This window comes from Lithobates pipiens, unplaced genomic scaffold, assembly GCF_037356315.1.
Source record: "Lithobates pipiens isolate NorthernLeopardFrog02 unplaced genomic scaffold, aLitPip1_a1.2 Scaffold_18, whole genome shotgun sequence".
Lineage (NCBI taxonomy): Eukaryota > Metazoa > Chordata > Amphibia > Anura > Ranidae > Lithobates > Lithobates pipiens.
The window spans coordinates 563,176,574-563,203,229 of record NW_027507758.1 but is presented as its reverse complement, the minus strand read 5'-3'; the positions used below and the strand labels follow the sequence as shown (position 1 = coordinate 563,203,229).

Below are 26,656 nucleotides of genomic sequence, written 5' to 3'. Positions count from 1 at the left end.
AATTTCGACACATGTGGGTACCCTGGCGTAACTTCTGTAAGACACAATTCTACCGCAATCTCATGACATGACATGTTCACATGAATACTCTCTACCATCGTAACAGAATATCCCTGGGAAAGTCCCATTACACTACATGTTACTTGCCCCACTCTACCTAGTACTTTTTTCACTATAATATCTAAACCATCAACCATTCATACCCAGTCTATTACAGCACACCAATATGATTATACTCACCATTATTCATATTCTTATTCTGGCTGTTATAATCTAATTACTGTTGTGATTATATTCATAAGATTCATCCTTAAGATCTTGTTTCGACAAATTTTGATGTCTATAATATCCATAATCTACTTTTTGTTATACATTTTCTGTAATGCTTACACCCCTTTGTATTTACTTTATTCTCTTTAATAAACTATATTGTGATAAAAAAAAAATGTATGTAAACCATAACAAAGAACTTTTCCTATTTTCTCCATTTTGATCTATTAATCAAAGTGTTGTGTTACTGTATATGTTTGAAAATCATCAAAAAGCACAATTGTATTAACTGAAATTCAGAAGGGTGAAGGTGGAAAAACTGCAGGATATGAGAAGCACATTTAAAGGGAAAAATATTTAAAAGAGGAAAAGCACTACTAATTGAACTATAGTCACCTGGGACTGTCATTTGTTTTATTCTATTGCACACGAGAAAGTTTGTCACTGAATAATGAAAGCAGTTATGCGGTTTGAAAGTAAGGTTTTGGTTTAAAAACATTAATTGGGTTGCGAGCGGATAGGCGCAGCCAAAGTTTCCAATTTTATAACTTATACCTAAGTAATTCTGTGCAGCTGGACTCTGTCAAGGTATTGCCAACATCTCTGAAACTAGCTTCTCGGCTGTGTTGCCAGTGTCGTTGTGTTTGTGGATACCGTATTGTTTCAAAATGTTACCTCAAGTCTGTGCAATAGCAATTGTACTAGTGCTAATAATTTTAAGTTACTGTTGTTATGTTGACTGTTCACCTACAACTCTACAATACAAGAATTGTTGAACCTTGTGCTGGACTCTGCGTGTTGTCTCGTTTCTTTGGGTACCCAGTTTCCAGTCCCACCTACAACCTCTTTGAATGACAAAACACATCTCCTACCTTATGTAGTGGAATTGCATACTTGCCAGCTGTCCTGTCTATGTCCCAGGTTCTGAACTGCAGTGTCACTGTACATGCTATTAAATATGTACACTGCCTAGCCTGAGCTCCCCTCCCCTATATCTGGCCTGAACAGACACCTGAACTCTCCCTAGGTCAGCATGAAGAAATAGAGAGAGGATGGAAGAAAATATGTATCTAATCCATCTCCTGAGTTCCAACCTGCACAACTGCCCAAGTTTGTCATGCAATGCTCAATGCACTGTAAACTCTAATTTTGAGTGCTGGCGGCAAAACCTAGAGGTGTAATATCTGTACTGCAGGAGAGTGGGTGATTTTGTGGTGGAGCCAACTGAGCCTGCAGTCAGATGGCAGACACTGGTGCTGTGTTTTGCTGCAGCCAACTTCAAAGGCTTTCTCTGTGCCATGCACATGTCCAGTGGCTGTTGCAGTTCTGAAACTAAGTGGCACATTAATTACTCGCACACTCCCTTCCCAGCTAACAGACATCTCTCTCCAATACATACTTGCCATTTCATTACTGTAAGATCACCTGAGTCCAGGGGACAGATGCACAACGTTGGGGTCAGGAGTGCATCATTAAGGTAGTGGACCTTATGGATGACTGCTGCGGATGGGGCTCTGGGTGGTTCGGGAAAGCCGGTCCTCTGGAGCACCGACACGGATCACACCTGGAGCTTGAGCATGAGATTTCCCAGCCTCTAGTGGTGAGGATGGACTGTGCTGAAACTGACTCCAGGCCCCCAGGGTCTCCAAGCTCACACTCACGGTAGGCTACTGAAGGACAGAAAGGAAGCAGCAGTCCAGGACAACAAGGGATAGTCAGGAGATAAGCCAAAGGTCAGGGCAACTAGCAGACAAGGATAGACACAGAACATGCCAAAGGTCAGGGTTTTAAGCAGGCAAGGATAGTCAAAGAACAAGCCAAGGACGATAAACATAATCAGACGTAGGGCACACGACAAGACACGCACACAGGAAGCCAAACGCACAATATTGATCAGCAAGGGAGGCTTGGACAGCACGGTGTTAAATAGTGTATCCTGTGGAGGCTAGGGTGGAGCTATGCTGATGGAAGATTACTAAACCATACAGGTGTGAGAGTGCAGGCCCTAAGGCTGATATAAAGACCAGAGGTAAGCAGACAGACAGGGCATGAAAGTATTAGTACAGATTCATGACAATTACTCCACCTTGCACCAAGACCATCACTCCATGGCCACTTCTCTCCTCCATTCCGAGCTGGCACACATCACCATATGGCCACTTATCAGCCCCAACTCCCTCCAGCTTACATAACTCCGTGGTAACTTCACACCTCCAGCTGACATGTATCCCTCCTAGCTACTTTCTACTACCCCAGCTGACAGATATCATTCCATGGTTACTTTACATCCTCAACATCTCCAATATCTCTGGCAGCTATGGTATGTCTTTTACTATATATAAACCTTGATAAATTATCTGTGAATAAATGAATTAACCCGTCATTAAGATCTTCGGTGATTTTTAAAAGCTCTGTGCCCTTCCGGTTGGTGCTCTTTCGGGGTAGTGGCTAGTACAGGGACAGGTCCCCTGCTGGCTAGGGACACTCAGGATAGCATAGGGTCTGGTTCCTGTGGACAGAGCAGGCACTTTTGCTGCATACCATCAGTAGCCTTCCTGTTTTGGGGTACAGTCGCCAGTCTATCTTCCAGTAACCTCCCCTACCAGATGCTGTTAGGTGTCTCCAGTGTGCGTCGTACTCCCTGTCTGCTTCACTGTGTCCAAGTCTAGTGTGACCGTTTCTGCAGAGTTTGAAATTCTCTCTTGACATTACTACATCAATACACTTTGCTGCATTATCCACTCTTATTCTGAGCTCTTTTCCCCTGCAGCCAGCAAGCCAGGGCCAGACCTACACTTGGCATAAGTCAGCAGGATATCAAAGCAGTGATGGTACTTCCAGAAGATGAGCATGTCAGCCTTAAGCAAAAGTGTGGCAAGGTTATGGGGAATGTTACCTTGGCTGAACTGAGATGCAGATTTTTCATCTGCAGGCAACCAGAGGGCGATATATCCTCAAACACTTTGCTGTAGCACAAATTATGGAAATGGTTTCAGAAGAAGGGGTGTGCTGACATAGGTGTCTCAGGCAAGCTGTTACAGAACCAGTTGATTGGAGGAGTAAGTGCCAGTCCCATCCGGAGGGCCCTGCAAGAACGAGTGAGAACTCAACCCTCCCTCATGTTTAACTATATCATTGTGGAAGTGGTGGCCTGGAAACCTTTGTTGACCTGGAAAAGAAAGGTGGGCCTCTTTAAATGAGGAAGGAGGCCTTGGCCCCATTCCCCGCTGTTAACTCTGCAGGCAACTATCCGAGAGCTAACCCAGAACATGGCATCTATTCGGCAAGAAACAAGAGTTGGCCCAGCTTTCAAAGGGCAGAAACCTGTTGTGGAAAGATCCAGACGAGGACTGGAGGTGCTGGCTGTGTGGATGCTACGAGCACCTTGCCAGAGGTTGTGGCCGCACCTGCCAGTCATTAAATTAGAGGTTTCCAAAGTTGAGGGATGACCCCCAGGAAAGGCCCAGCAATGTCCTATCAAGCAAGAATCTATAGTCAGCCAAACCCTGTAGTCAACGTGCTGGTGAACGGCCATCTGGTTCCCTGCTTAATCAACACTGGATCTGAAATTACCATTATGAAATATGACAGATATGTCCAACAGTTTGGTACTTGCCAATAGCAGTTAATGGAGTCACCTAGGAGAAGATACATATATTCAACCAGGTGGTGGAGTGAGTGGGGGTCATGGTCACCCATACCCCAGATATTGCCTTGGCACCTATTGTCCTTGGAATAAATGTTTTGAAAAACCTGGACTTACCCTGTGTTCTGCCCTAGGTTGAGCAGTTGAATCAGCCCACACTGGGTTGTGGTCTGCGGGTGGCTTTGGCTTAATGTGATTCAGGCCTTCAAAGCCTACCGGAGGGCAAACTATTGACAGACCAAATGGGTAGGCGCATCCTTTACCTCTCTGAAAAGAAACTGTTGCAAAACCCCTGTCCAGAAAGTTTTCTGGTCGCTGCATGTGGGACTCACAAGAAACTACAGGAGGCCATAGTCATGGTAAAGCCCCGCAAGGACATTAAAGTTCCAGGAGAATGGTTGGTGGCCCGCACCTTATCCAAGGTTCATTAAGGTAGGTTCAGCTAATCAAAATGGGGGCCACCACTGTACAACTTCTGAACAGCATGATCCTCACAGTCCTCTACCTGCTATCCAAGCACTGTATCACAGGGCCCCAGCCAGCATTCAAAGCTATTGGTGCCCCGCTGAAGTCCTCCATGACTTCCCTAGATCTTGAGCAGTACCGACAGTTTCTGGACCAGTTGGTCACCCCCTTCCAAGAATATTTCCTATTCCAACAGTGCCTCCTCTATCAGAAAAGCACCTGTTAGTCTTTGCAGCTAGTCCTGAAAATGATGGTTGCACCACAGCAAGGAGGAACAGGAGGTCAAGGACTTGATCCACAATTTGCTGCAGAGTGGAATGATCAAGGAGAGCCATAGTCCATGGGGCTGCCTCTATTGTTCTGGTGCACAAAAAGGATGGCAGTCTGTGCTTCTATGTAGACTACCGTAAGCTCAAAACCTTTACCCACTGAGACTCCTACTTGTTGCCTAGGGTAGAGGAGTCGCTGATGACACTAGGCTAGGCTTGTTAACGTACCACCTTGTATTTAGCTAGTGGGTACTGGCAGGTCCCAGTGAGGGAACAGGCCTGGGTGTTAGTACAAAACCCGAAATTCGAAAGAGGAGGCAAGCTGGAGCTGAATGTCTGTTTGTTGGTGTGCGAGGGCCCCAAAGGTCACAGAAAATACCTCCATCAAAATCTCCTAAGGCACTGTGTGTTCAGCAGACCTGCCACAGACTGGGATGATGTAAATGTCATGGATATTCCTCCCATCTAGGAGGTTACCTTGGAATGATATCTGCCTCCCATAGAAGCTGTGCCTTTGGACAAGCCTGACTTCCTCTGTTGTTATGGCAAACAATGGACAGATCTCCCACTTGCTAGAGGCAGTCAGAGTAGTATAGGTTTAGGTTCCTGTGGTGGAGGGACAGATCAGGGAGTGTTGCTGTGTACCATTAGTAGCCTTCCTATTTTGGTGCCCAGTTGCCATCCTACCTTCCAGCTGCTTCCCCTGCTAGATGCTGTCATGTGTCTCCAGTGTGCATCATACTCCCTGTCTGGTTTATTGTAAGTGTTCAGAATCAGTGTAGCTGTGTCAGCAGAGTTTTTTCTCTCTCAACATTAGTACATCAATATACTTTGCTGCATTAACCAGTCTCCATGTGAGTTCTCTTCCTCTGTGCGCAGCAAGCCTGTGCCACACCTACAAGCTGAAATTCAGTGTCTTGGGGAAAGTCTTGCCATTTATTGTGGAAAAGGGTCAAAGAAAGAAGGCATCAGTCACTTTTAGATCAAAATAAAGAACGCATTTATTACTTAAAGTGGGATTCCACTGTCTTGATCTTTTTTTTTTTTTTTGGCATACTGGCAATCCTTATTATAATGAAATCTAACACTTACTTTTTACTTTTTTACATCCAGCAGCATGTTGTTTTGTTATTAAAAACGATTTTATAAAACCGTCTCCTGACGGTTGTCATTTTGCCTGTGGGCATGTGAAGCCCACAGGCATCCTCTTCCGGGAGAGTGCACTGATAAAAGACCAGCATGCACCGCCCGTTCGATTAAATCTCGCGCATGCGCAGTAAGCGCTATATCGAGCGCCGTCTTCTGCTCCGGTTGCCATGACAACGGTTGTTGTCGACGGAAGTCCCGCCCCGTTGTGATGGCAATGGAGATAAACACTGAAACAAAGAGGACAGATGGGACGATCATAGACGAGAGAGCGGCGCGGGATTAAAAGGAAAGGTTAGTACAAAAATGTCTTTTACCTTGCAGTTTTCATCTAAAAAATATTGCTCTTTTAAATTTAAAATGTGCACATTTAATTATATATATAGAGAGACATCTAGGTAGTGTGTGTGTATTTGGTGGGAGATATTGCCTGCCTCTCTCTCTCTCTCTCATATATATATATATATATATATATATATATATATATATATATATATATATATATATATAATCTTGACCTTTTCTTGTCAACACAATGCTTATCTATGTTGCCTTAGCAAAGTGGCAGCCAACCACTTATCTTGCAAGCCGTGGTTGACTATATTCTTAAATGTTTTTTTAATAGGTAAAAACATCTGATTGAGATATATATATTTTGTGGAAGATATCGCAAATATATAGCGAGAGAGAGTTATGTATTGTGCATATATATTGCGAGAGATCGATTTCTATATAAAAAAGATGTCTTCGACAAGAAGAAAGCCGATATTCTACCGCCACACCGTCCCTACGATTGCCCCATCGAGTTACTTCCGGGGGCCCCCATTCCATTTGGCCGGATATTTCCCCTTTCAGAAACTGAACTTGAGGCCCTGAGACAATATATTGATGAGAACTTGGCCAAGGGATTCATTCGTCCCTCTTCATCCCCCGCCGGTGCAGGCATCTTTTTCGTGGAAAAAAAAGACAAGACCTTAAGACCGTGTGTGGACTATAGGGAATTGAACAATATCACCCTAAAAATCCGTTATCCACTCCCGCTCATCCCTGAACTCTTCCAAAGATTCCACACCTCACGTATTTTCACCAAGCTTGACCTACGTGGGGCTTACAACCTTGTCCGTATCCGGGAGGGGGACGAGTGGAAGACGGCGTTCAGAACGAGATTCGGGCATTTCGAGTACCTAGTCATGCCATTCGGACTATGTAATGCTCCAGCAACATTCCAGCATTTCATCAATGATATCCTCCGGGAACATCTAGACCACTTTGTGGTCGCTTATCTTGATGACATCCTTATCTTCTTAACCTCTCTGGAACTTCACAGAGTGCATGTTAAAAAGGTACTATACATCCTTAGAACGCATGGGTTATATGTCAAGGCCGAGAAGTGCGATTTCGAGAAAGAATCTATTCAATTTCTGGGACTTATTATTACCACAGGTGGAATTGCCATGGATCCCCAAAAGGTGAAATCTATCCTGGACTGGCCCGCTCCCTCCGACAAGAAGGGGGTTCAGGGATTCATTGGGTTTGCCAACTTCTACCGAAGATTCATAAGGAACTTCTCCACTATTGTGGCACCCATCACTCAAACTACTCGTCTACACACCAAATTCCATTGGTCCCCAGCAGCGCAGTCCGCCTTTGACCAGCTCAAGACCCTCTTCACTACCGCACCAATCCTGCAGCATCCAGACCCCGCCTTGCCCTACGTGCTAGAAGTGGACGCCTCGGAGGTGGCCACAGGGGCGATTCTATCTCAGCGTCAGGGTTCCAAGGCTTTACTTCACCCCGTAGCCTTTTTCTCTCGGAAGATGAGTTCCCCAGAGAGGAACTACGATGTGGGGGATCGGGAACTTCTGGCGATTAAAACCGCTTTAGAAGAATGGAGATATCTCTTGGAAGGTGCTGCTCACCCCGTCCTCATTTTCACGGATCATAAGAACCTAGAATACCTCCGTACGGCCAAACGCCTGAGACCCCGACAGGCCCGATGGGCTTTATTCTTTTCAAGGTTTAATTTTCACCTAACCTATCGCCCAGGATCTAAGAATGGCAAAGCAGACGCTTTGTCCCGGATGTTTCCTGATACTCCGGAGGATGCTCCACCCAGTACAATCTTGTCTCCCCAAAATTTTCTACTAATACAACCGGATCTGAGGTCTTCAATAGAGCAGGCCTCTAGCCAGTGTACGGAGTCTGAAGTTTCTTCTCTAAGAAGCCAAGGAGGGCTTTTATGGCATCGAGACAAGATCTTTGTTCCCCGGCAAGCCAGGTTACTGGTATTAAAAACTTTCCACGACCACCAACTAGCAGGCCACTTTGGAGTTCGAAAAACAATTGACCTTGTACAGCGGTCCCTATGGTGGCCTACCCTAAAGACGGATTGTAAAGACTACGTTAACTCCTGTACCACCTGTCAACGTAACAAGGGATGTAACGCCAGACCCTGGGGTCTGTTAAGACCACTGCCAGTCCCGGAGAAACCATGGAAAGAAATTTCCATGGATTTCATCGTAGAGTTACCTCCCTCTGAAGGGTTTACGACTATCTTGGTAGTGGTAGACCGCCTGTCCAAGATGGCGCACTTTGTGCCATTGAAAGGAACTCCCTCTGCCTTGGATACAGCGAAGACCTTTATAAAGGAAATTGTTCGATTACACGGGGTACCTGATAGCATTGTATCAGATAGAGGGGTACAATTCACCTCTAAGTTTTGGAAGGAACTTTGTAAACTGCTCTCGATTGGAATATGCCTGTCCTCAGCCTATCACCCACAGAGCAACGGTCAAACTGAGAGGACCAACCAGACATTAGAGCAATATCTACGATGCTTCTGTTCCTTTTCCCAGGATAATTGGGCTTCCTTGTTACCTTGTGCAGAATTTGCCTACAACAACTCAGTACACGCTTCTACCAATCAATCGCCTTTCTGGGCGAATTACGGATTCCATCCCTCATTTCTGCCTAATGTCATTCCTGAATCCTCTGTCCCGGCAGTTCAAGATAGGGTAAACCTTATTCAGGCAAACTACCAAATGCTCCGAGACACCATGAAGAAGGCTCAGGAACAGTACAAGAGACAGTACGACAAGGGGAAAAGGGTTAATCCCGCCTTCAAGACAGGGGACAAGGTGTGGCTCTCAGCGATAAATCTTAAGCTGCCATGTCCATCCCGGAAATTGGGACCTAAATTTCTGGGTCCTTTTGAGATTAAACGGGAGATCAATCCTGTAGCATTCGAGCTCGTTTTACCTGAATCTTTTAAAATCCACCCTGTATTCCATGTTTCTCTGCTTAAACGTGTTACCTTCAGCCCTTTTTCAGGAAGAGAAGAAGTGCCCCCGCCTCCAGTTCAAGTTGGTGAAGAAACTGAGTACGAAGTTGAATCTATCCTTGACTGCCGCCGGAGAGGTAGGACTGTTCAGTTTTTGATCAAGTGGAGGGGGTATTCTGCTGAGGAGAACTCTTGGGAGCCTGCTAATCACGTACATGCTCCTAAACGTATACACAGTTTCCGCAGCCGGTACCCTGAAAAATGGGCTCGGTTGGGCATCCGGAGGCTGCCCCTTGGGGGGGGGCACTGTCAGGGAAAAAGCCGCAATCTCGCGAGGCACGTTCGTGTTAGCGCGTGTCAGCGCCCACGTAAACGCATAGTAGTTTCTAAACGAACGACCGACGCTACGCCTAACCGGGCGGGCATGCGCAGGGATGTTACGAGTACTCTACGTAGCCGTACGATCGCTCCGACGCGCCCACGACGTGACCCGGTCATCTCGTCTATTTAAACGTTCACCTGACAGAGCCGCATCGCTGGATTATCGTCAGCTCTCCTGTGTACCTGTGCCTGTGATCCTTGTTGACTTGACCTCCTGTGTACCGACCCGGCTTGTTTAACCTGTTCCTGTTGTTCTCCTGGCTTCGACCCTTGGCTTGTACCCGACGTTCCTTGTCTGCTTCCTGCACCCGATCTCGGCTTGGCTCAGACTCCTGCTTCCGGTCTCATCTAAATCTCCGAGGACTGACCTCCCGTGTTTGAACCTCAGCTTGGTTTGACCTCTCTACTGAACTTCCTAGCACGGTTGCCCCGGACTCCTATTCACCAGGCCCTTGTCCTCTGCTGCTGCTACCTGGCAACCTGTGCTACTGTGGGCATTGCATCCCTGTATCACCTTCAGGGTTGTGCTGCACTCGGCCGCAAGGGGAGCCCTCTCAGCATCTCGGCCTCATCTCCCGGACGTGACAATACCTGAGGGACATCAATGCATTACGCAGGCAGATACCTTTATTTCTCAAATAGTGCACCATGAACACGTGAGAATTGCGTATATGGCGATTCATATGGATAATCTCCCTCTGGTAGATGCCAACAACAACAGGTGATTACTTTATGCCAATATTTCTTCTAAAGTTTATAAGTCAGAAATATAAGTACCGTATATACTCGAGTATAGGCCGACCCGAATATAAGCCGAGGCCCCCAATTTTCCCCCCAAAAAATGGGAAACTTATTGACTCGTGTATAAGCCGAGGGTGAGACATGCCTGTCCATCCCTGTGTGTACATCCATCCCTGTGTGTCCATCAATCCCTGTGTGTCCATCCATCCCTGTGTGTGTGTCCGTCCATCCCTGTGTGTGCAGCCTTGTGTGTCCAGCCCAAATGTGTCCCGAGCCTGTGTCCCGAGCCTGTGTGCTTCTGCCATGCCAGGATCAACGCTCTTCTCGTCTGACAGACGGCGTTGGCGCCTCGGAGGCCATTCCACTGTTCAAAAGCCGCGCCTCCGTCTGTGATAGGCGGAACACTCAATTTCCCAGCAGTCTGTGTTCCGCCTATCACGGACATCCTCTCATCCTCGTCCGTAGTATGAGGATGAGCCGATGTCCGTGATAGGCGGACCACTGACTGCTGGGAAATTGAGTGTTCCACCTATCACAGACAGGGAGGCGCGGCTTTTGAATTGTAGACTGGCCGCCGTCTGTCTGCTCGACACGCTGATTGGGCAGGCAGACGGCGATGACTCGAGTATAAGCCGAGGGGGGCACTTTCAGCCTCTAAAAAAGAGGCTGAAAATCTCGGCTTATATTGGAGTATATACGGTAGTAAAGGAATAAGCTAATAATTGATATAAATTGGAAATTTGTGACTTTATTTTTTAAAATTTCATATTTACACTTTTTATTCTATTTATTCCAGGAGATTACGTAAAACCGCGTATCGCACTTTCATAGCATGGATTTATGGTATTTTAGGAAAGGGAAACCGAAGGGTTATACCTTCCTGTGCAGTCAATGCAGTACGACTTGTTTTTCCAGATCCCAATGGATCATATGTCGGATTTCTTTATGCCAATGATTATGATGCTTCCGAAGTGGCTTTATATTAAACAAAATAATGTTTAATGTGATTTTTTTTGAAATATTTTTGCAGTTAAAATAAAAAAAAAATTGAAATACAATAGGTGTGTTACTTTGTTAATGCTAATTACTATTAATGATGTTGATTTAATGTGTAATTTGAGAAATTAGATGCATATTACTGTTCTTAATACTTGATTCGGAATCAATTATATTAAATATTTTTATTACAAAATAAAAATAAATAAATAACAAAAATCAGTAAATACATAGATTGCAATGTGCATACACAACCCAAATATTTATTTCTTTTAGACAGTAATTAACCAATAATTAAAAAAAACATTTAACATTCTAAAGAATAGAATCCAAAATTAGATTTAATATTTTATACAACAGGAAATCGTGTTCTGTGCTTGGCAATAGCAGCACTGGTTTCAGGCCTTTCTTCGGTTGCAATATTTTTTGGAAATTGTACATTTTTGGATTTCCATGTACTTTTTAAAGTACCTTCTGTGATTGACAGCATGTTTGCCAAAATAGTTTTGGCATGTCCGTTCGACATTTTTTCAAAAACGTTTCGAACGATCCATTTTTTACGTCCTCGGGGGAATTCCAAATTTTTACGCTCAACTTGAAAGACTTCACCACTGTCATCAATTTTTTTTACTGTTGCCATTTTTCTACCAATATTATTGTTGTGCTGCAATGCAGCCAATCGTGTTCTAGCCTCCATAGAATCATATTTATAATGAATTCTCTTCGGTCTATATTTTAACATCATGCTATGGTATGTTTCAATGGTCCCAGTCTGGCAGAAATAAGTAAGATGCTTTAAATCCTTTTCGATTTGTGCGTCCATTATAATTGCAGATAATGAATCGAAGGCAGGTGTGTTTTTTTCAAGCCATGGAATTTTTGGAAAAAGAATACTCTGATCATCATGTAAGCACTGATGTTGTATGTCTCCATCTCGCCATGTATGTTAATTCACTACATGATGTAGCAGAGATTGCCATTGTTGTCTGAAAACATCTTCATTTCCGTCACAAGTTCTGCTACACCAGTAGAAATGCGTCAGTATGGCTCCAATCCACGGTAAAATTGGACGAAAAGCTTTTTTTTTGGAGATTTGAATCAATTTCCGCTTTAAATTTTTAACATAATGCCATATATCGAATTGATGATTTATATTTTCGTATTTAGTCGTAGTCAATCGTTTTCGAATTCCCGTGTGGCGATCAGTGCCTACAAATTGAACATCATATTCATTTTCCAATATTCTGTCAAGTGCTATGGTAAAGCCCAATTTTTCCATGGCAACTGAGGATGTGGTTTGGGAGACTTGCACCAATTCAAAATCTACAATTTTTTTAGAATAGATATCCATAAAGGTATACGTTGTATATTTTGCACAAAAACCAGGACTATCGCATTGTCCGTCACCAATGAGGAATAGTGGAGTTCCTGTCAATTCCTCCTTTACATTTAGACAATTTTGATTCCAGCTGTAATCTATGGAAGGATAAATATACTGTTTTTTAGCACGGTTATAGGACGATTTCCCAAACATCGAAATTCCACTAAGATCAAACATTTCCTTTACCTTTTGGTAACTACCACCTGACAAACAAATGGCGCCAGCAAGTACAATATTGCCTGCAGCATAATTTTTTATCTTTGGTTGGCTTTCCCAAAGTTTGATGCGGTGCTGTGCATTACATGTTGAAAACACTATCAGCGTCATACCGACTATTTTCTTTTCTATTTTTGTAATTTTCGAAAAGCAGGTCTGGTCGGGGCATCGCATTTTAAAAAGCAATGTATCTAGACTGCTTTCGAAGACAATAAATTTATTTTCAGTAATCATATTAAGGGGGTCATTAATTGGATCGACAGTTAGTGGCTCAATTATACTGTCATTCAAAGTGTAGTCACTTTTTTGAGGTGTATCAAAATCTGACTCGTGACAACTTGGGTCGTCTTCATATGCCAGTTTTCGTTTTTTTTTAATGATTGGACTCTCTATTTCTAGATCATCAAGTGTACTTTCTATATTTATATCTTCTGATGGCAGATCACAGACTGTAGGTGAAAGTATGATCAACGGATCCACCTCACCTGTATCCGAAATCTGATCAATCGCTGAAGATCGGCGATTCTCAGACTTTGACTTAAAATCTGGTGTTGAGGCTTCAAGTGGCCTCATAAAATCATGTTCACAATAGGAATGATCTAAATGAATACAGCGTTCGTCAGCTATTTTTATGTAGCTTTCCTCCGACTCAAAAGAAGGAAAGTCAAACATGCCAGTCTGCATATCCACATCAATTTTTAGGACATTTTTTTCAGGACAGTCACATTTGCATTGTCTTTTTGAACCCGAATAAGTAGTGTTCTGCATTGTGGACATAAACTCTTTACGAGCTAGTTTAGAAAGTCTATTTTCCCATTTTTTGGTGGTATGTTTTGAAGTTGTTGGCATTTCTTGAAAAATGGTCGGTATTGATCCCGTTTTCAATTTTCTTCTATTTCCTTCCATTTGAAAGCAATCTTCTGAGAAATGTTGGGAACATATACGGAAAGAATCTCCTTTTTTGTCTTCCATTATGAGTGTTGTGAATCGCTCAATCATGTAATGCTCCATTCCTGCCTTTTCTAACCAAATTTTAATTTGATCGCAATCCTTGGGGAATCGAAACAATGTAGTATTATCAGAAGTAACTTGTTTGCCACTGACGTGGCTGCAATGCTGTACAAAGCAGCTCGGCATATCTATGAATAGAAAAATTTCTAAGAAAAAGTTCATTAAATACATTGTATTGGTTAGCCATCACAAAACAAATTGATGAATAGTAGGAGTTAAAAAAAGAAAGAAGAAGAAAAAGAAGGAGATTGCGAAATTATATATATATATATATACACACACACACACACACACACGCAGACACACCCACACACACAAACAACAAATATAAAAAAAATTAGAAAATAAAAATTTTGGTATTACCTTCCAATGTCTATTTTAGAATAAATATAAAATAAATTAGTAAGATTTACTATATCCATGACAAATTACAATTATTATTAAAAATAAAATGTATTAATCGATGATTGTGTTTTCATTATGTTAAAACTAAAAAATCCAATTTATAATAATATTTATGTATAATTTTGAAGTGTGAAATTAAATATAGCATTTAGAATATTAATTTATGTGTAATGTTATAAAATAAGAACAAAAAATATAAAATCAAAATAATAAAACCAATAAAAGTGTTTAAAAATTAAAAATTTATTGTAATTATAAAAATATTACAAAACATATAAAAATACAAACAAAGACAAAATCTGATCACTTATATCAAATTTTAATAAACATTAATGATACAATTTTAATCTATAACACTTCAAATAACTTAATTACACAATTTAAGAGAGAGAGAGAGAGAGAGAGAGAGAGAGAAAGAGAGAGAGAAAAAAAGAGAGAGAGAAAGAGAGAGAGAGAAAAAGAGAGAGAGAAAGAGAGAGAAAAAGAGAAAAAAAGAGAGAAAAAAAGAGAGAAAGAAAGAGAGAAAGAGAGAGAGAGAAAGAGAGAAAGAGAGAGAGACCAAGCCAGACAGACAGAGAGCGAGCGCAAGCCAGAGAGAGAGAGAAGGTAGATCAGGCGCACGAGAGAGAGAGAGAGAGAGCGAGCAAGACAGACCAAGCGAGACAGAGAGCGAGCGAGAGAGCGCGAGCCAGAGAGAGAAGTAAGGTAGATGAGGCGCAAAAGAGAGAGAGAGAGAGCGCGCAAGACAGACCAAGCCAGACAGACCGAGCCAGACAGACAGAGAGCGAGCGAGAGAGCGCAAGCCAGAGAGAGAGAAGTAAGGAAGATCAGGCGCACGAGAGAGAGAGCGAGCAAGACAGACCAAGCGAGACAGACAGAGAGCGAGAGAGAGAGAGAGCGCGCGAGCCATACAGCAAGAGCGAGAGAGAAACAGAGAGAGAGAGAGAAGTAAGGTAGATGAGGCGCACAAGAAAGAGATAGAGAGCAAGCAAGACAGACCAAGCGAGACAGACAGAGAGCGAGCGAGAGAGCGCGAGCCAGAGAGAGAGAGTGAGCCATAGAGAGAGAGCGCGCGCCAGAGAGCGAGAGCAAGAGAGCGAGAGGGATCGCAAGAGAGCGAAAGACTAACGAAAGATCAAATAGTATGTAGACTGAGCGTTTACAAAATAAAAACTAAGAACAAAATTGACATTGAAAAGTGAAGGACAAAAATAACAAAATGGCACTAGCGCAAAAATATCCATAATAAGAATAAATATAAAAATGGACGAGATTTAAAAAATTAAATAAAGAGCAAGTGATAAATATAAATACAAAAAACTAGTTTGTAAAAAGCTTGATAATTGGACAAATAAAACCTGCAACAGAGACAAGAAAGATAAAGATAGAAAAAATAAAATAAAAAATAAAATACAAAAAACAGAAAAAGAGAAAGAAAGATAAACAAACAATCGAGAATAATAACAATCAATAAAGGTCATAATAAAACATTACATATTTAAAGTGTATTCAACATTGTAGATATATAATACACAATTCTGAATAGCTTGGTTTTGAAAAAGATCAAATCCAATTGTCTCTTCAATCTAGATAATAGGAAATAAAAAAAAAAAAAAAAAAAAAAAAAAGATTATTATTTGTATAAACAAAATAAATGTTAAACTAAACAATATTAAAAATACCGTAACAGAAATATCCTGGCTACCTACCTTCAACAAAAAGCGAACCAATGTAGTCAACGTCTGATAATCAAATAGGATTACGACCAGTATTACCTAAACATATAAAAATTAAAAAAAGTGAGTTTAAATTAGTTTATTATACTTGTAAAATGATCACTTGTGTTAACATGAGAGCCAAATTCCTGAGATGTAATAAGTAGTTTCTGATGATGAAGAGAAGCAGTAAGTATGATAGATCCGTTACTTTTTTTGGAAATATTGAGACTGACACTGAGTGAGCGGTGGTGAGCATGGTGGTGAGTGTTATTAAGTCGGAAGGTGGGTGGTAGCGAACTTGAAGGTGGGTGGTATTGACCATTGATGGGTGTGGTGTTTATCGAGGAGGTTGTAGATAGCGATTGTCTTAGGTTAGTGGAAGTGTGTAGGAAGGTGATTGTTTAAGATCAAAAAACTTGATGGTAGTGTGCATGGTGGTCGGCGTTTTTGAGCAAGGAGTTATTACTTAGGGAGATAGTGGTTGTTCTGTAGTTAACAAGGAGGTGGTTGGTGGTGATCATGGAGATGGGTGGTTTTGACCGGGTCGGTGGATGATAGTGGGCAAACGGGGATATCTAAGGCTGGTAATAGTAAGTGAGAAGACTAGTGGGTGGGAGTGAGAGAGATGCTGGGTGGGAGTGAGAGAGAGAGATGCTGGGTGGGTTGTTGGGTGGGAGTGAGAGAGATGCTGGGTGGGAGTGAGAGAGATGCTGGGTGGGAGTGAGAAAGATGCTGGGTGGGTTGTTGGGTGGGAGTGAGAGAGATGCTGGGTGGGAGTGAGAGAGATGCTGGGTGGGAGTGAGAGAGATACTGGGTGGGAGTGAGAAAGATGCTGGGTGGGAGTGAGAGAGATGCTGGGTGGGAGTGAGAGAGAGATGCTAGGTGGGAGTGAAAGAGAGATGCTGGGTGGGAGTGAGAGAGATGCTGGGTGGGAGTGAGAGAGATGCTGGGTGGGAGTGAGAGAGATGCGGGGTGGGAGTGAGAGAGATGCGGGGTGGGAGTGAGAGAGATGCTGGGTGGGAGTGTGAGAGATGCTGGGTGGGAGTGAGAGAGATGCTGGGTGGGTTGTTGGGTGGGAGTGAGAGAGATGCTGGGTGGGAGTGAGAGAGATGCTGGGTGGGAGTGAGAAAGATGCTGGGTGGGAGTGAGAGAGATGCTGGGTGGGAGTGAGAGAGATGCCGGGTGGGAGTGAGAGAGATGCTGGGTGGGAGTGAGAGAGATGCGGGGTGGGAGTGAGAGAGATGCGGGGTGGGAGTGAGAGAGATGCTGGGTGGGAGTGAGAGAGATGCTGGGTGGGAGTGAGAGAGATGCTGGGTGGGTTGTTGGGTGGGAGTGAGAGAGATGCTGGGTGGGAGTGAGAGAGATGCTGGGTGGGAGTGAGAAAGATGCTGGATGGGTTGTTGGGTGGGAGTGAGAGAGATGCTGGGTGGGAGTGAGAAAGATGCTGGGTGGGTTGTTGGGTGGGTGTAAGAGAGATGCTGGGTGGGAGTGAGAGAGATGCTGGGTGGGAGTGAGAGAGATGCTGGGTGGGAGTGAGAGAGATGCTGGGTGGGAGTGAGAAAGATGCTGGGTGGGTTGTTGGGTGGGAGTGAGAGAGATGCTGGGTGGGAGTGAGAGAGATGCTGGGTAGGAGTGAGAAAGATGCTGGGTGGGTTGTTGGGTGGGAGTGAGAGAGATGCTGGGTGGGAGTGAGAGAGATGCTGGGTGGGAGTGAGAGAGATGCTGGGTGGGAGTGAGAAAGATGCTGGGTGGGAGTGAGAGAGATGCTGGGTGGGAGTGAGAGAGAGATGCTAGGTGGGAGTGAAAGAGAGATGCTGGGTGGGAGTGAAAGAGAGATGCTGGGTGGGAGTGAAAGAGAGATGCTGGGTGGGAGTGAAAGAGAGATGCTGGGTGGGAGTGAGAGAGATGCTGGGTGGGAGTGAGAGAGATGCTGGGTGGGAGTGAGAGAGATGCTGGGTGGGAGTGTGAGAGATGCTGGGTGGGAGTGAGAGAGATGCTGGGTGGGTTGTTGGGTGGGAGTGAGAGAGATGCTGGGTGGGAGTGAGAAAGATGCTGGGTGGGTTGTTGGGTGGGTGTAAGAGAGATGCTGGGTGGGAGTGAGAGAGATGCTGGGTGGGAGTGAGAAAGATGCTGGGTGGGTTGTTGGGTGGGAGTGAGAGAGATGCTGGGTGGGAGTGAGAAAGATGCTGGGTGGGTTGTTGGGTGGGTGTAAGAGAGATGCTGGGTGGGAGTGAGAGAGATGCTGGGTGGGAGTGAGAGAGATGCTGGGTGGGAGTGAGAGAGATGCTGGGTGGGAGTGAGAAAGATGCTGGGTGGGTTGTTGGGTGGGAGTGAGAGAGATGCTGGGTGGGAGTGAGAGAGATGCTGGGTGGGAGTGAGAAAGATGCTGGGTGGGTTGTTGGGTGGGAGTGAGAGAGGTGCTGGGTGGGAGTGAGAGAGATGCTGGGTGGGAGTGAGAGAGATGCTGGGTGGGAGTGAGAGAGATGCTGGGTGGGAGTGAGAAAGATGCTGGGTGGGAGTGAGAGAGATGCTGGGTGGGAGTGAGAGAGAGATGCTAGGTGGGAGTGAAAGAGAGATGCTGGGTGGGAGTGAAAGAGAGATTCTGGGTGGGAGTGAAAGAGAGATGCTGGGTGGGAGTGAAAGAGAGATGCTGGGTGGGAGTGAGAGAGATGCTGGGTGGGAGTGAGAGAGATGCTGGGTGGGAGTGTGAGAGATGCTGGGTGGGAGTGAGAGAGATGCTGGGTGGGTTGTTGGGTGGGAGTGAGAGAGATGCTGGGTGGGAGTGAGAGAGATGCTGGGTGGGAGTGAGAAAGATGCTGGGTGGGAGTGAGAGAGATGCTGGGTGGGAGTGAGAGAGATGCTGGGTGGGAGTGAGAGAGATGCTGGGTGGGAGTGAGAGAGATGCGGGGTGGGAGTGAGAGAGATGCGGGGTGGGAGTGAGAGAGATGCTGGGTGGGAGTGAGAGAGATGCTGGGTGGGAGTGAGAGAGATGCTGGGTGGGTTGTTGGGTGGGAGTGAGAGAGGTGCTGGGTGGGAGTGAGAGAGATGCTGGGTGGGAGTGAGAAAGATGCTGGATGGGTTGTTGGGTGGGAGTGAGAGAGATGCTGGGTGGGAGTGAGAAAGATGCTGGGTGGGTTGTTGGGTGGGTGTAAGAGAGATGCTGGGTGGGAGTGAGAGAGATGCTGGGTGGGAGTGAGAGAGATGCTGGGTGGGAGTGAGAGAGATGCTGGGTGGGAGTGAGAAAGATGCTGGGTGGGTTGTTGGGTGGGAGTGAGAGAGATGCTGGGTGGGAGTGAGAGAGATGCTGGGTGGGAGTGAGAAAGATGCTGGGTGGGTTGTTGGGTGGGAGTGAGAGAGATGCTGGGTGGGAGTGAGAGAGATGCTGGGTGGGAGTGAGAAAGATGCTGGGTGGGAGTGAGAGAGATGCTGGGTGGGAGTGAGAGAGAGATGCTAGGTGGGAGTGAAAGAGAGATGCTGGGTGGGAGTGAAAGAGAGATGCTGGGTGGGAGTGAAAGAGAGATGCTGGGTGGGAGTGAAAGAGAGATGCTGGGTGGGAGTGAGAGAGATGCTGGGTGGGAGTGAGAGAGATGCTGGGTGGGAGTGAGAGAGATGCTGGGTGGGAGTGTGAGAGATGCTGGGTGGGAGTGAGAGAGATGCTGGGTGGGTTGTTGGGTGGGAGTGAGAGAGATGCTGGGTGGGAGTGAGAAAGATGCTGGGTGGGTTGTTGGGTGGGTGTAAGAGAGATGCTGGGTGGGAGTGAGAGAGATGCTGGGTGGGAGTGAGAGAGATGCTGGGTGGGAGTGAGAAAGATGCTGGGTGGGTTGTTGGGTGGGAGTGAGAGAGATGCTGGGTGGGTTGTTGGGTGGGAGTGAGAGAGATGCTGGGTGGGAGTGAAAGAGAGTTGCTGGGTGGGAGTGAGAAAGATGCTGGGTGGGTTGTTGGGTGGGAGTGAGAGAGATGCTGGGTGGGAGTGAGAGAGATGCTGGGTGGGAGTGAGAGAGATGCTGGGTGGGAGTGAGAAAGATGCTGGGTGGGAGTGAGAAAGATGCTGGGTGACAGTGAGAGAGAGATGCTGGGTGGGAGTGAAAGAGAGATGCTGGGTGGGAGTGAAAGAGAGATGCTGGGTGGGAGTGAAAGAGAGAACGCTGGGTGGGAGTGAGAGAGATGCTGGGTGGGAGTGAGAGAGATGCTGGGTGGGAGTGAGAGAGATGCTGGGTGGGTTGTTGGGTGGGTGTAAGAGAGATGCTGGGTGGGAGTGAGAGAGATGCTGGGTGGGAGTGAGAAAGATGCTGGGTGGGAGTGAGAGAGATGCTGGGTGACAGTGAGAGAGAGATGCTGGGTGGGAGTGAGAGAGATGCTGGGTGGGAGTGAGAGAGATGCTGGGTGGGTTGTTGGGTGGGTGTAAGAGAGATGCTGGGTGGGAGTGAGAGAGATGCTGGGTGGGAGTGAGAAAGATGCTGGGTGGGAGTGAGAGAGATGCTGGGTGACAGTGAGAGAGAGATGCTGGGTGGGAGTGAAAGAGAGATGCTGGGTGGGAGTGAAAGAGAGATGCTGGGTGGGAGTGAAAGAGAGATGCTGGGTGGGAGTGAAAGAGAGATGCTGGGTGGGAGTGAAAGAGAGATGCTGGGTGGGAGTGAGAGAGATGCTGGGTGGGAGTGAGAGAGATAGGATGGGTGCGAGTATGCAGGATGGTGGGTGGTTTGTGGGCAGGCTGGTGGGTGGGAGTGGGCAGGCTGGTGGGTGGGAGTGGACAGGCTGGTGGGTGGGAGTGGACAGGCTGGTTGTGGGAAGGCTGGTGGGTGGGAGTGGGCAGGCGGGTGGGTGCGAGTATGCAGGATGGTGGGTGGGAGTGAGAGAGATAGGATGGGTGCGAGTATGCAGGATGGTGGGTGGTTTGTGGGCAGGCTGGTGGGTGGGAGTGGGCAGGCTGGTTGTGGGAAGGCTGGTGGGTGGGAGTGGGCAGGCGGGTGGGTGCAAGTATGCTGGATGGTGGGTGTGAGTAGGCAGGTGGGTTGTGGGTTAGGCCGGTGGGTGGGAGCGAGTAGGCAGGCTGGTGGGTGGGAGTAGGCAGGCTGGTGGGTGGGAGTAGGCAGGACGGTGGGTGGGAGTAGGCAGGATGGTTGTGTGTTAGGCCGGTGGGTGGGAGCAATTCTGCAGGATGGTGGGTGGGAGTAGGCAGGCTGGTGGGTGGTTTGTGGGCAGGATGGTGGGTGGGAGTGGGCAGGCGGGTGGGTGCGAGTATGCAGGATGGTGGGTGGGAGTAGGCAGGTGGGTTGTGGGTTAGGCCGGTGGGTGGGAGCGAGTATGCAGGATGGTGGGTGTGAGTAGGCAGGCTGGTGGGTGGGAGTAGGCAGGTGGGTTGTGTGTTAGGCCGGTGGGTGGGAGCAATTCTGCAGGATGGTGGGTGGGAGTAGGCAGGCTGGTGGGTGGTTTGTGGGCAGGATGGTGGGTGGGAGTGGGCAGGCGGGTGGGTGGGTGTGAGTATGCAGGATGGTGGGTGGGAGTAGGCAGGTGGGTTGTGGGTTAGGCCGGTGGGTGGGAGCGAGTATGCAGGATGGTGGGTGGGAGTAGGCAGACTGGTGGGTGGTTTATGGGCAGGCTGGTGGGTGGGAGTGGGCAGGCTGGTTGTGGGAAGGCTGGTGGGTGGGAGTGGGCAGGCTGGTGGGTGGGTGCGAGTAGGCAGGCTGGTGGGTGGGAGTGGACAGGCTGGTGGGTGGGAGTGGGCAGGCTGGTGGGTGGGCGTGGGCAGGCGGGTGGGTGCGAGTATGCAGGATGGTGGGTGGGAGTAGGCAGGTGGGTTGTGTGTTAGGCCGGTGGGTGGGAGCGAGTATGCAGGATGGTGGGTGTGAGTAGGCAGGCTGGTGGGTGGGAGTAGGCAGGTGGGTTGTGTGTTAGGCCGGTGGGTGGGAGCAATTCTGCAGGATGGTGGGTGGGAGTAGGCAGGCTGGTGGGTGGTTTGTGGGCAGGATGGTGGGTGGGAGTGGGAAGGCGGGTGGGTGGGTGTGAGTATGCAGGATGGTGGGTGGGAGTAGGCAGGTGGGTTGTGGGTTAGGCCGGTGGGTGGGAGCGAGTATGCAGGATGGTGGGTGGGAGTAGGCAGGCTGGTGGGTGGTTTGAGGGAAGGATGGTGGGTGGGGAGTGGGCAGGCTGGCGGGTGGGAGTAGGCAGGATGGTGGGTGGGAGTAGGCAGGCTGGCGGCTGGGAGTAGGCAGGCTGGTAAATGGCAGTGGGCAGGATAGAAAAAATAAATAAATGTATAAATAAATTAGTAAATAAATACCGTTCAATTGACGAAATTTCTTTTTTTTTCTCAAAAAATTCGACAGTCACAGAAGAGACTACTAAGAAAATTAATTCTGAAATATAAAAAAAAATAAAAAAAAAAATAAAAAAAATATTATAAAATAAATAAATAAATAAATGAAAAAAATAAAAAATAATTTCTTAACATTCAAACAGTAACAGGGAATTGAATCTTTTTTTTTATAATACAAAGGCAAGTAAATGTGATGCAATTAAATTAATTAAATAATATGGAGACTGAAAAAAAAAAAAATACCAAAAAATAAATAAATAAATAAATAAAAGATTAAAAAAATGAATACACCAGAATTAAAAAGATTTATTACTTACCTTTTGTAGTTGTAAGATTGCTGCTGCAGAATCGATAGTCGGTAGTTGGATAGATAAGTGGAGATAGTCGGTGGAGCCCCTCGACGCACGTCCTTCACCTATCCAGATCACTCAGCCTCTGCTAACAAAGGGATTCCCAAATCGAATATGGCGCCAAATTACACATGCAATCGCGTCACTTCCGGTCTCGAAATAATGCGATTGTAGCCCTCGGTGATGCCCAAGGCATCCTGGGAAATGGTGTCATACTTCTCCAAGGAGCCTCAGCGAGCTGGGCTGCCGAGGGAAGTGACGTTTTTAGCCCGGGCAATGGAAGAGGCAGATTTCGTGGGACCACCTAGCAACCGCAAGAAATAGGTAAGTAAAAAATTTTTTATTATCCAATTAATTTTATTAAGACCATTTGATGCACATACGAGTTAGGTTATATTTTTGGTGGCAACACCACTTTAAGGTAGAACTCTGGCACTGTACATTCAGATATATAAGGAAGCCCTTTCCTTTTCAATGATAACACTCCAGTGTAAGTATTCTCTTAGCAATCATCACTAGTATCTTCAGGAGAATCTACCAGTTTTACCTGGGACTTCCATCCTGGTCCATAATCCACAGGAGCCGTTTTAAATTGCTTTTTTTACAAGCTTCCCCAGGAGGGCAAATCTAGTATACATTTCAGATGGGCCTCTTCAGACAGACAGGGCCTGAAAGAGTTTAGGTCCATCACATGCACCCTCCTGGTATTTAGCTTGACAGTAAAAGATGGGGAATATTGGGGGAAGTTCAATAAGTGCCATTAGCAGAATTATCCCACCTGTGAAAAGCCACCCTCTCTACCCTCCCTGCCTAGTTCATTTTTGGTGTCGTAACTCAAAGCCCTTGTACAAACGGTCAGACATTCCGACAACAAAATCAGTCGGATTTTTTCTGACGGATATTGTCCGAAACTGGTGTTGCATACACATGGTCAAAGTTGTCAGAAAATCCGGTCGTTCGTAACGTGATGACGTTATTTAGTTATGACGGGACTACGTTCAGGCTAGTAGCCAATAGCTTTGGTCTAGGAATTTATCTGAGCATGCGTGGCACTTTGTCCGATTGGAACTCTCTACAAACGATCGGACAAAGTCTGATTGGATCATGTTGTCGGAAAATTTTTATATCCAGCTCTCAAACTTTGTTGGTCGGACATTCTGATGGAAAAAGTCAGATGAAGCCCACACACGGTCGGGTTATCCGACAACGCGGTCCGATCGGACATTTTCCGTCGGAATGTCCGATCGTGTGTACAAGGGCATACAGAAATGCACATGTTAATGCATATGTGTGCAATTCATTCCCAAAAAAGGGACAGCTGTGGTTTCTTGTGTGTTGTGTGGTAGAACACTCAAAATGAATTAACTGCCATGACATGGACAGGTCAGTGTCAGATCAAAGAAGCTGCGTTATGTTGTAGAAGAGCGGCAGAGTCTTTCTGGGGATTATTCTCACTTTCAGGACAACTAGCACTAGCAATCTGCAGCCAACAACCCATATAAAATGTCACATACGGGAAGTGGCTGTTGAGTGATAGTTAAGTTATAATGAATCTTGGCAGGGCTTTAAAGTGAAGCTCCACCCAAAAGGGCAAGCTTCACTTGTCAGCCTCCCACCCCCCCGCTGCCAAATCTGGCATCTTTTGGGAGGGAGGGGGTACCTGGTTTTGACAGATACCTGCTCCCAATTCCAGCTCAGTGTGCTGCAGTGAACTGAGATGGAAGTTCGATCCCCTTCCTCTTTACACCGCAGCTGGCCCACTCACAGAGCACAGCACGCTTCACGCATGCACAGTAGGGTATTGGCTGTGAACCCGCAAGGCTTCACTGCTGGTTTTCCTTAGTGGAGATGGTGGCGGCAGCACCCGATAGCCGATTAAAAAATCAGCGAGGGCGCCCTAATAATAAAAGTCAGCAGCTACAGTATTTGTAGCTGCTGACTTTGAATTTTTTTTCTGAAGTAGCCTGGAGCTTCTCTTTGAAGGGATACGTGGTGGAAGCCATTTTTGAAGATGGCTATAATAGGGGTCATGGCTCTCTGTTAAGCCTATATGTATGATACAGTGGTGGAGTGGAGTTCATATTGTTGGGTACATTTACTTTATGTGAGGATCGCCTTGTGTGTTTTACCACAAAGGAAGAGGTGTGGGATTATTTCATTTACTTTTTTATCTTCTATCTTAACCTCATAACAGCACTCATTTGAATATCAGAATATATCAGAATTTGAATATCATATATTTTTGTTTGGCAAGAGCTACACTTATTTGGGTTTTTAGTTCTACTGACATTGGTGCTTATAATGGTCAAATTGTGATTATATGTCCTAATACGAAAAAAATTGTTTATCCAATTGCTTAAAGCGGTAGTACTGTAAATGCAGACAAAGAAATGAAAAATCCTGTCCTTCACGCCTTTTTTTTTTAATTTACAAACCCGCTGACAGCTGATGACTCATTGGTTATTAAGGATGCAGAGCCCCCCTGCTCCTTGACAACTGGCTATTCACAGTTTGTTAAGGAGAAAAAAAAAAAAAAAATGAGCAGATGAAACTTCAGAGGTTTTTGTTATATTTTATTATATGTCCAAAAAACTGTGGCAGCGAAAGGAATAATATGTGGCTTTGTGCATGTGAAAGATCAGTTTCAGGTTGATTTATGTTATTACTTTTTTCTATAGGTGAAGGTCTGGTGGATCAGATTCTGCTGGATAAGTATGGACACTCACTGACTCCAGAGCTGAAAGGTAAATATATTGATTATTTACAAGTTTGACTGATATTCACCTATCACCTTATTGTTTAAGGTTGTGGGAGCAGTTGAGAGGTGGGGGAGGGGCAGGGCGGGTGCTGCTATATTTAGGTTGGTCTACATCCCCATCTCGGGTATTTAAATCATCAGTAACGGTATGAGTCATTTTTGTTGTATGGGAGATACGGTTGGTGTTCATAAAATGAGCTAAGAAGTTGAGCGGAGGGCTGCACAAGGAGGAGTTTGTTGGGTGGGGGGTGGAGGTTTGGGGTTTTGTTTTGGGGACCTTTGTGTACGTTTGTATGTTATATGTATGTTTAAAAATCTTCAATAAACATAAATTTTAAAAAAAAAGGTTGTGGGAGCAGAAACAAATAAATCTATGTACCTTTTTGACTATGTACCTATATTTCAAAATGCTTTGCTTAGATTGAATGCAGTCTGTTACTTAGTATTGTCAACATAGGGGGCACATGAGCGCCCCCCCCCCCCCCCAAGCTATTCACAAAAAAAGTAGTCACTTTAAGAGTGTCCAGGTACCGGATACACAGCAGTCTATGGGAAGCTTCCCGGCTTGCAATCAGCTGATTGCAAGCTGGGAAGCTGATTTGCCTGTGCTTAGGTAGTGTTTGAGGCACAAGCGATGCACTCACAAACACTCCCACTTTCCAATGATTTGTTTTCAGCCTCCTATGCTTTATTTTTATTGGCGGGGACTAGAGGACGTTGGGTGGTGCTTTTTGCGGCACCGCGTTTTCACTTCCTGTTTCCCGCCTCACTGTGCTTTGGACTGTCCAAGTCTGACTGACTGTGCGAGCTTCCAATGCGCGTTGGCTTAGGAAGGCCTGAGCTCAGCTGAGTGGCATGATTCTGGGCAAGGTAAGGCTAATTTAAGTGTGCTGTGGGACTCGGTCTCTCTCTCCTGACTCACACTGTCTGACTCTGACAGCCGTAATCCACCCCTCCACTCCACACACACTTCCCTGCTCACCTCTCACTGTCAGTCATTCTCAAGTCTCCACTCAGACAGTGCACACTGCTGACTGGGCCTAGGCCAGGGCCGATGAGTGATGTGTGGCTGGACTGGCTCTGAAGCAGTAGGGTGTCAGTGAGTACATCTGTCGTGTAGTGTATACAGCTATATACACCCACCTTCTTCATTCCTGTATATAGAGACTCTCTTTTTACAGGAAGGAAGAAGGTGGGTGTATATAGATGTATACACTACACAGATATACAGTGCCTTGCGAAAGTATTCGGCACCCTTGAACTTTTCAACCTTTTGCCACATTTCAGGCTTCAAACATAAAGATATA

At 45.9% G+C, this 26,656-nt stretch overlaps 1 protein-coding gene across 1 annotated transcript in view; it reads left to right on the top strand.

Moving 5' to 3' along the window:
* The window catches only part of LOC143988996 (uncharacterized), a 97,070-nt gene that overhangs the window by 67,921 nt on the left and 2,493 nt on the right, over positions 1-26,656 (top strand). Inside the window, exon 5 of the mRNA XM_077488981.1 lies at positions 25,270-25,335. Coding sequence (XP_077345107.1) covers positions 25,270-25,320 — 51 coding nt within the window. The 3' untranslated portion in view covers positions 25,321-25,335. The remainder of the gene's footprint in view (positions 1-25,269; positions 25,336-26,656) is intronic.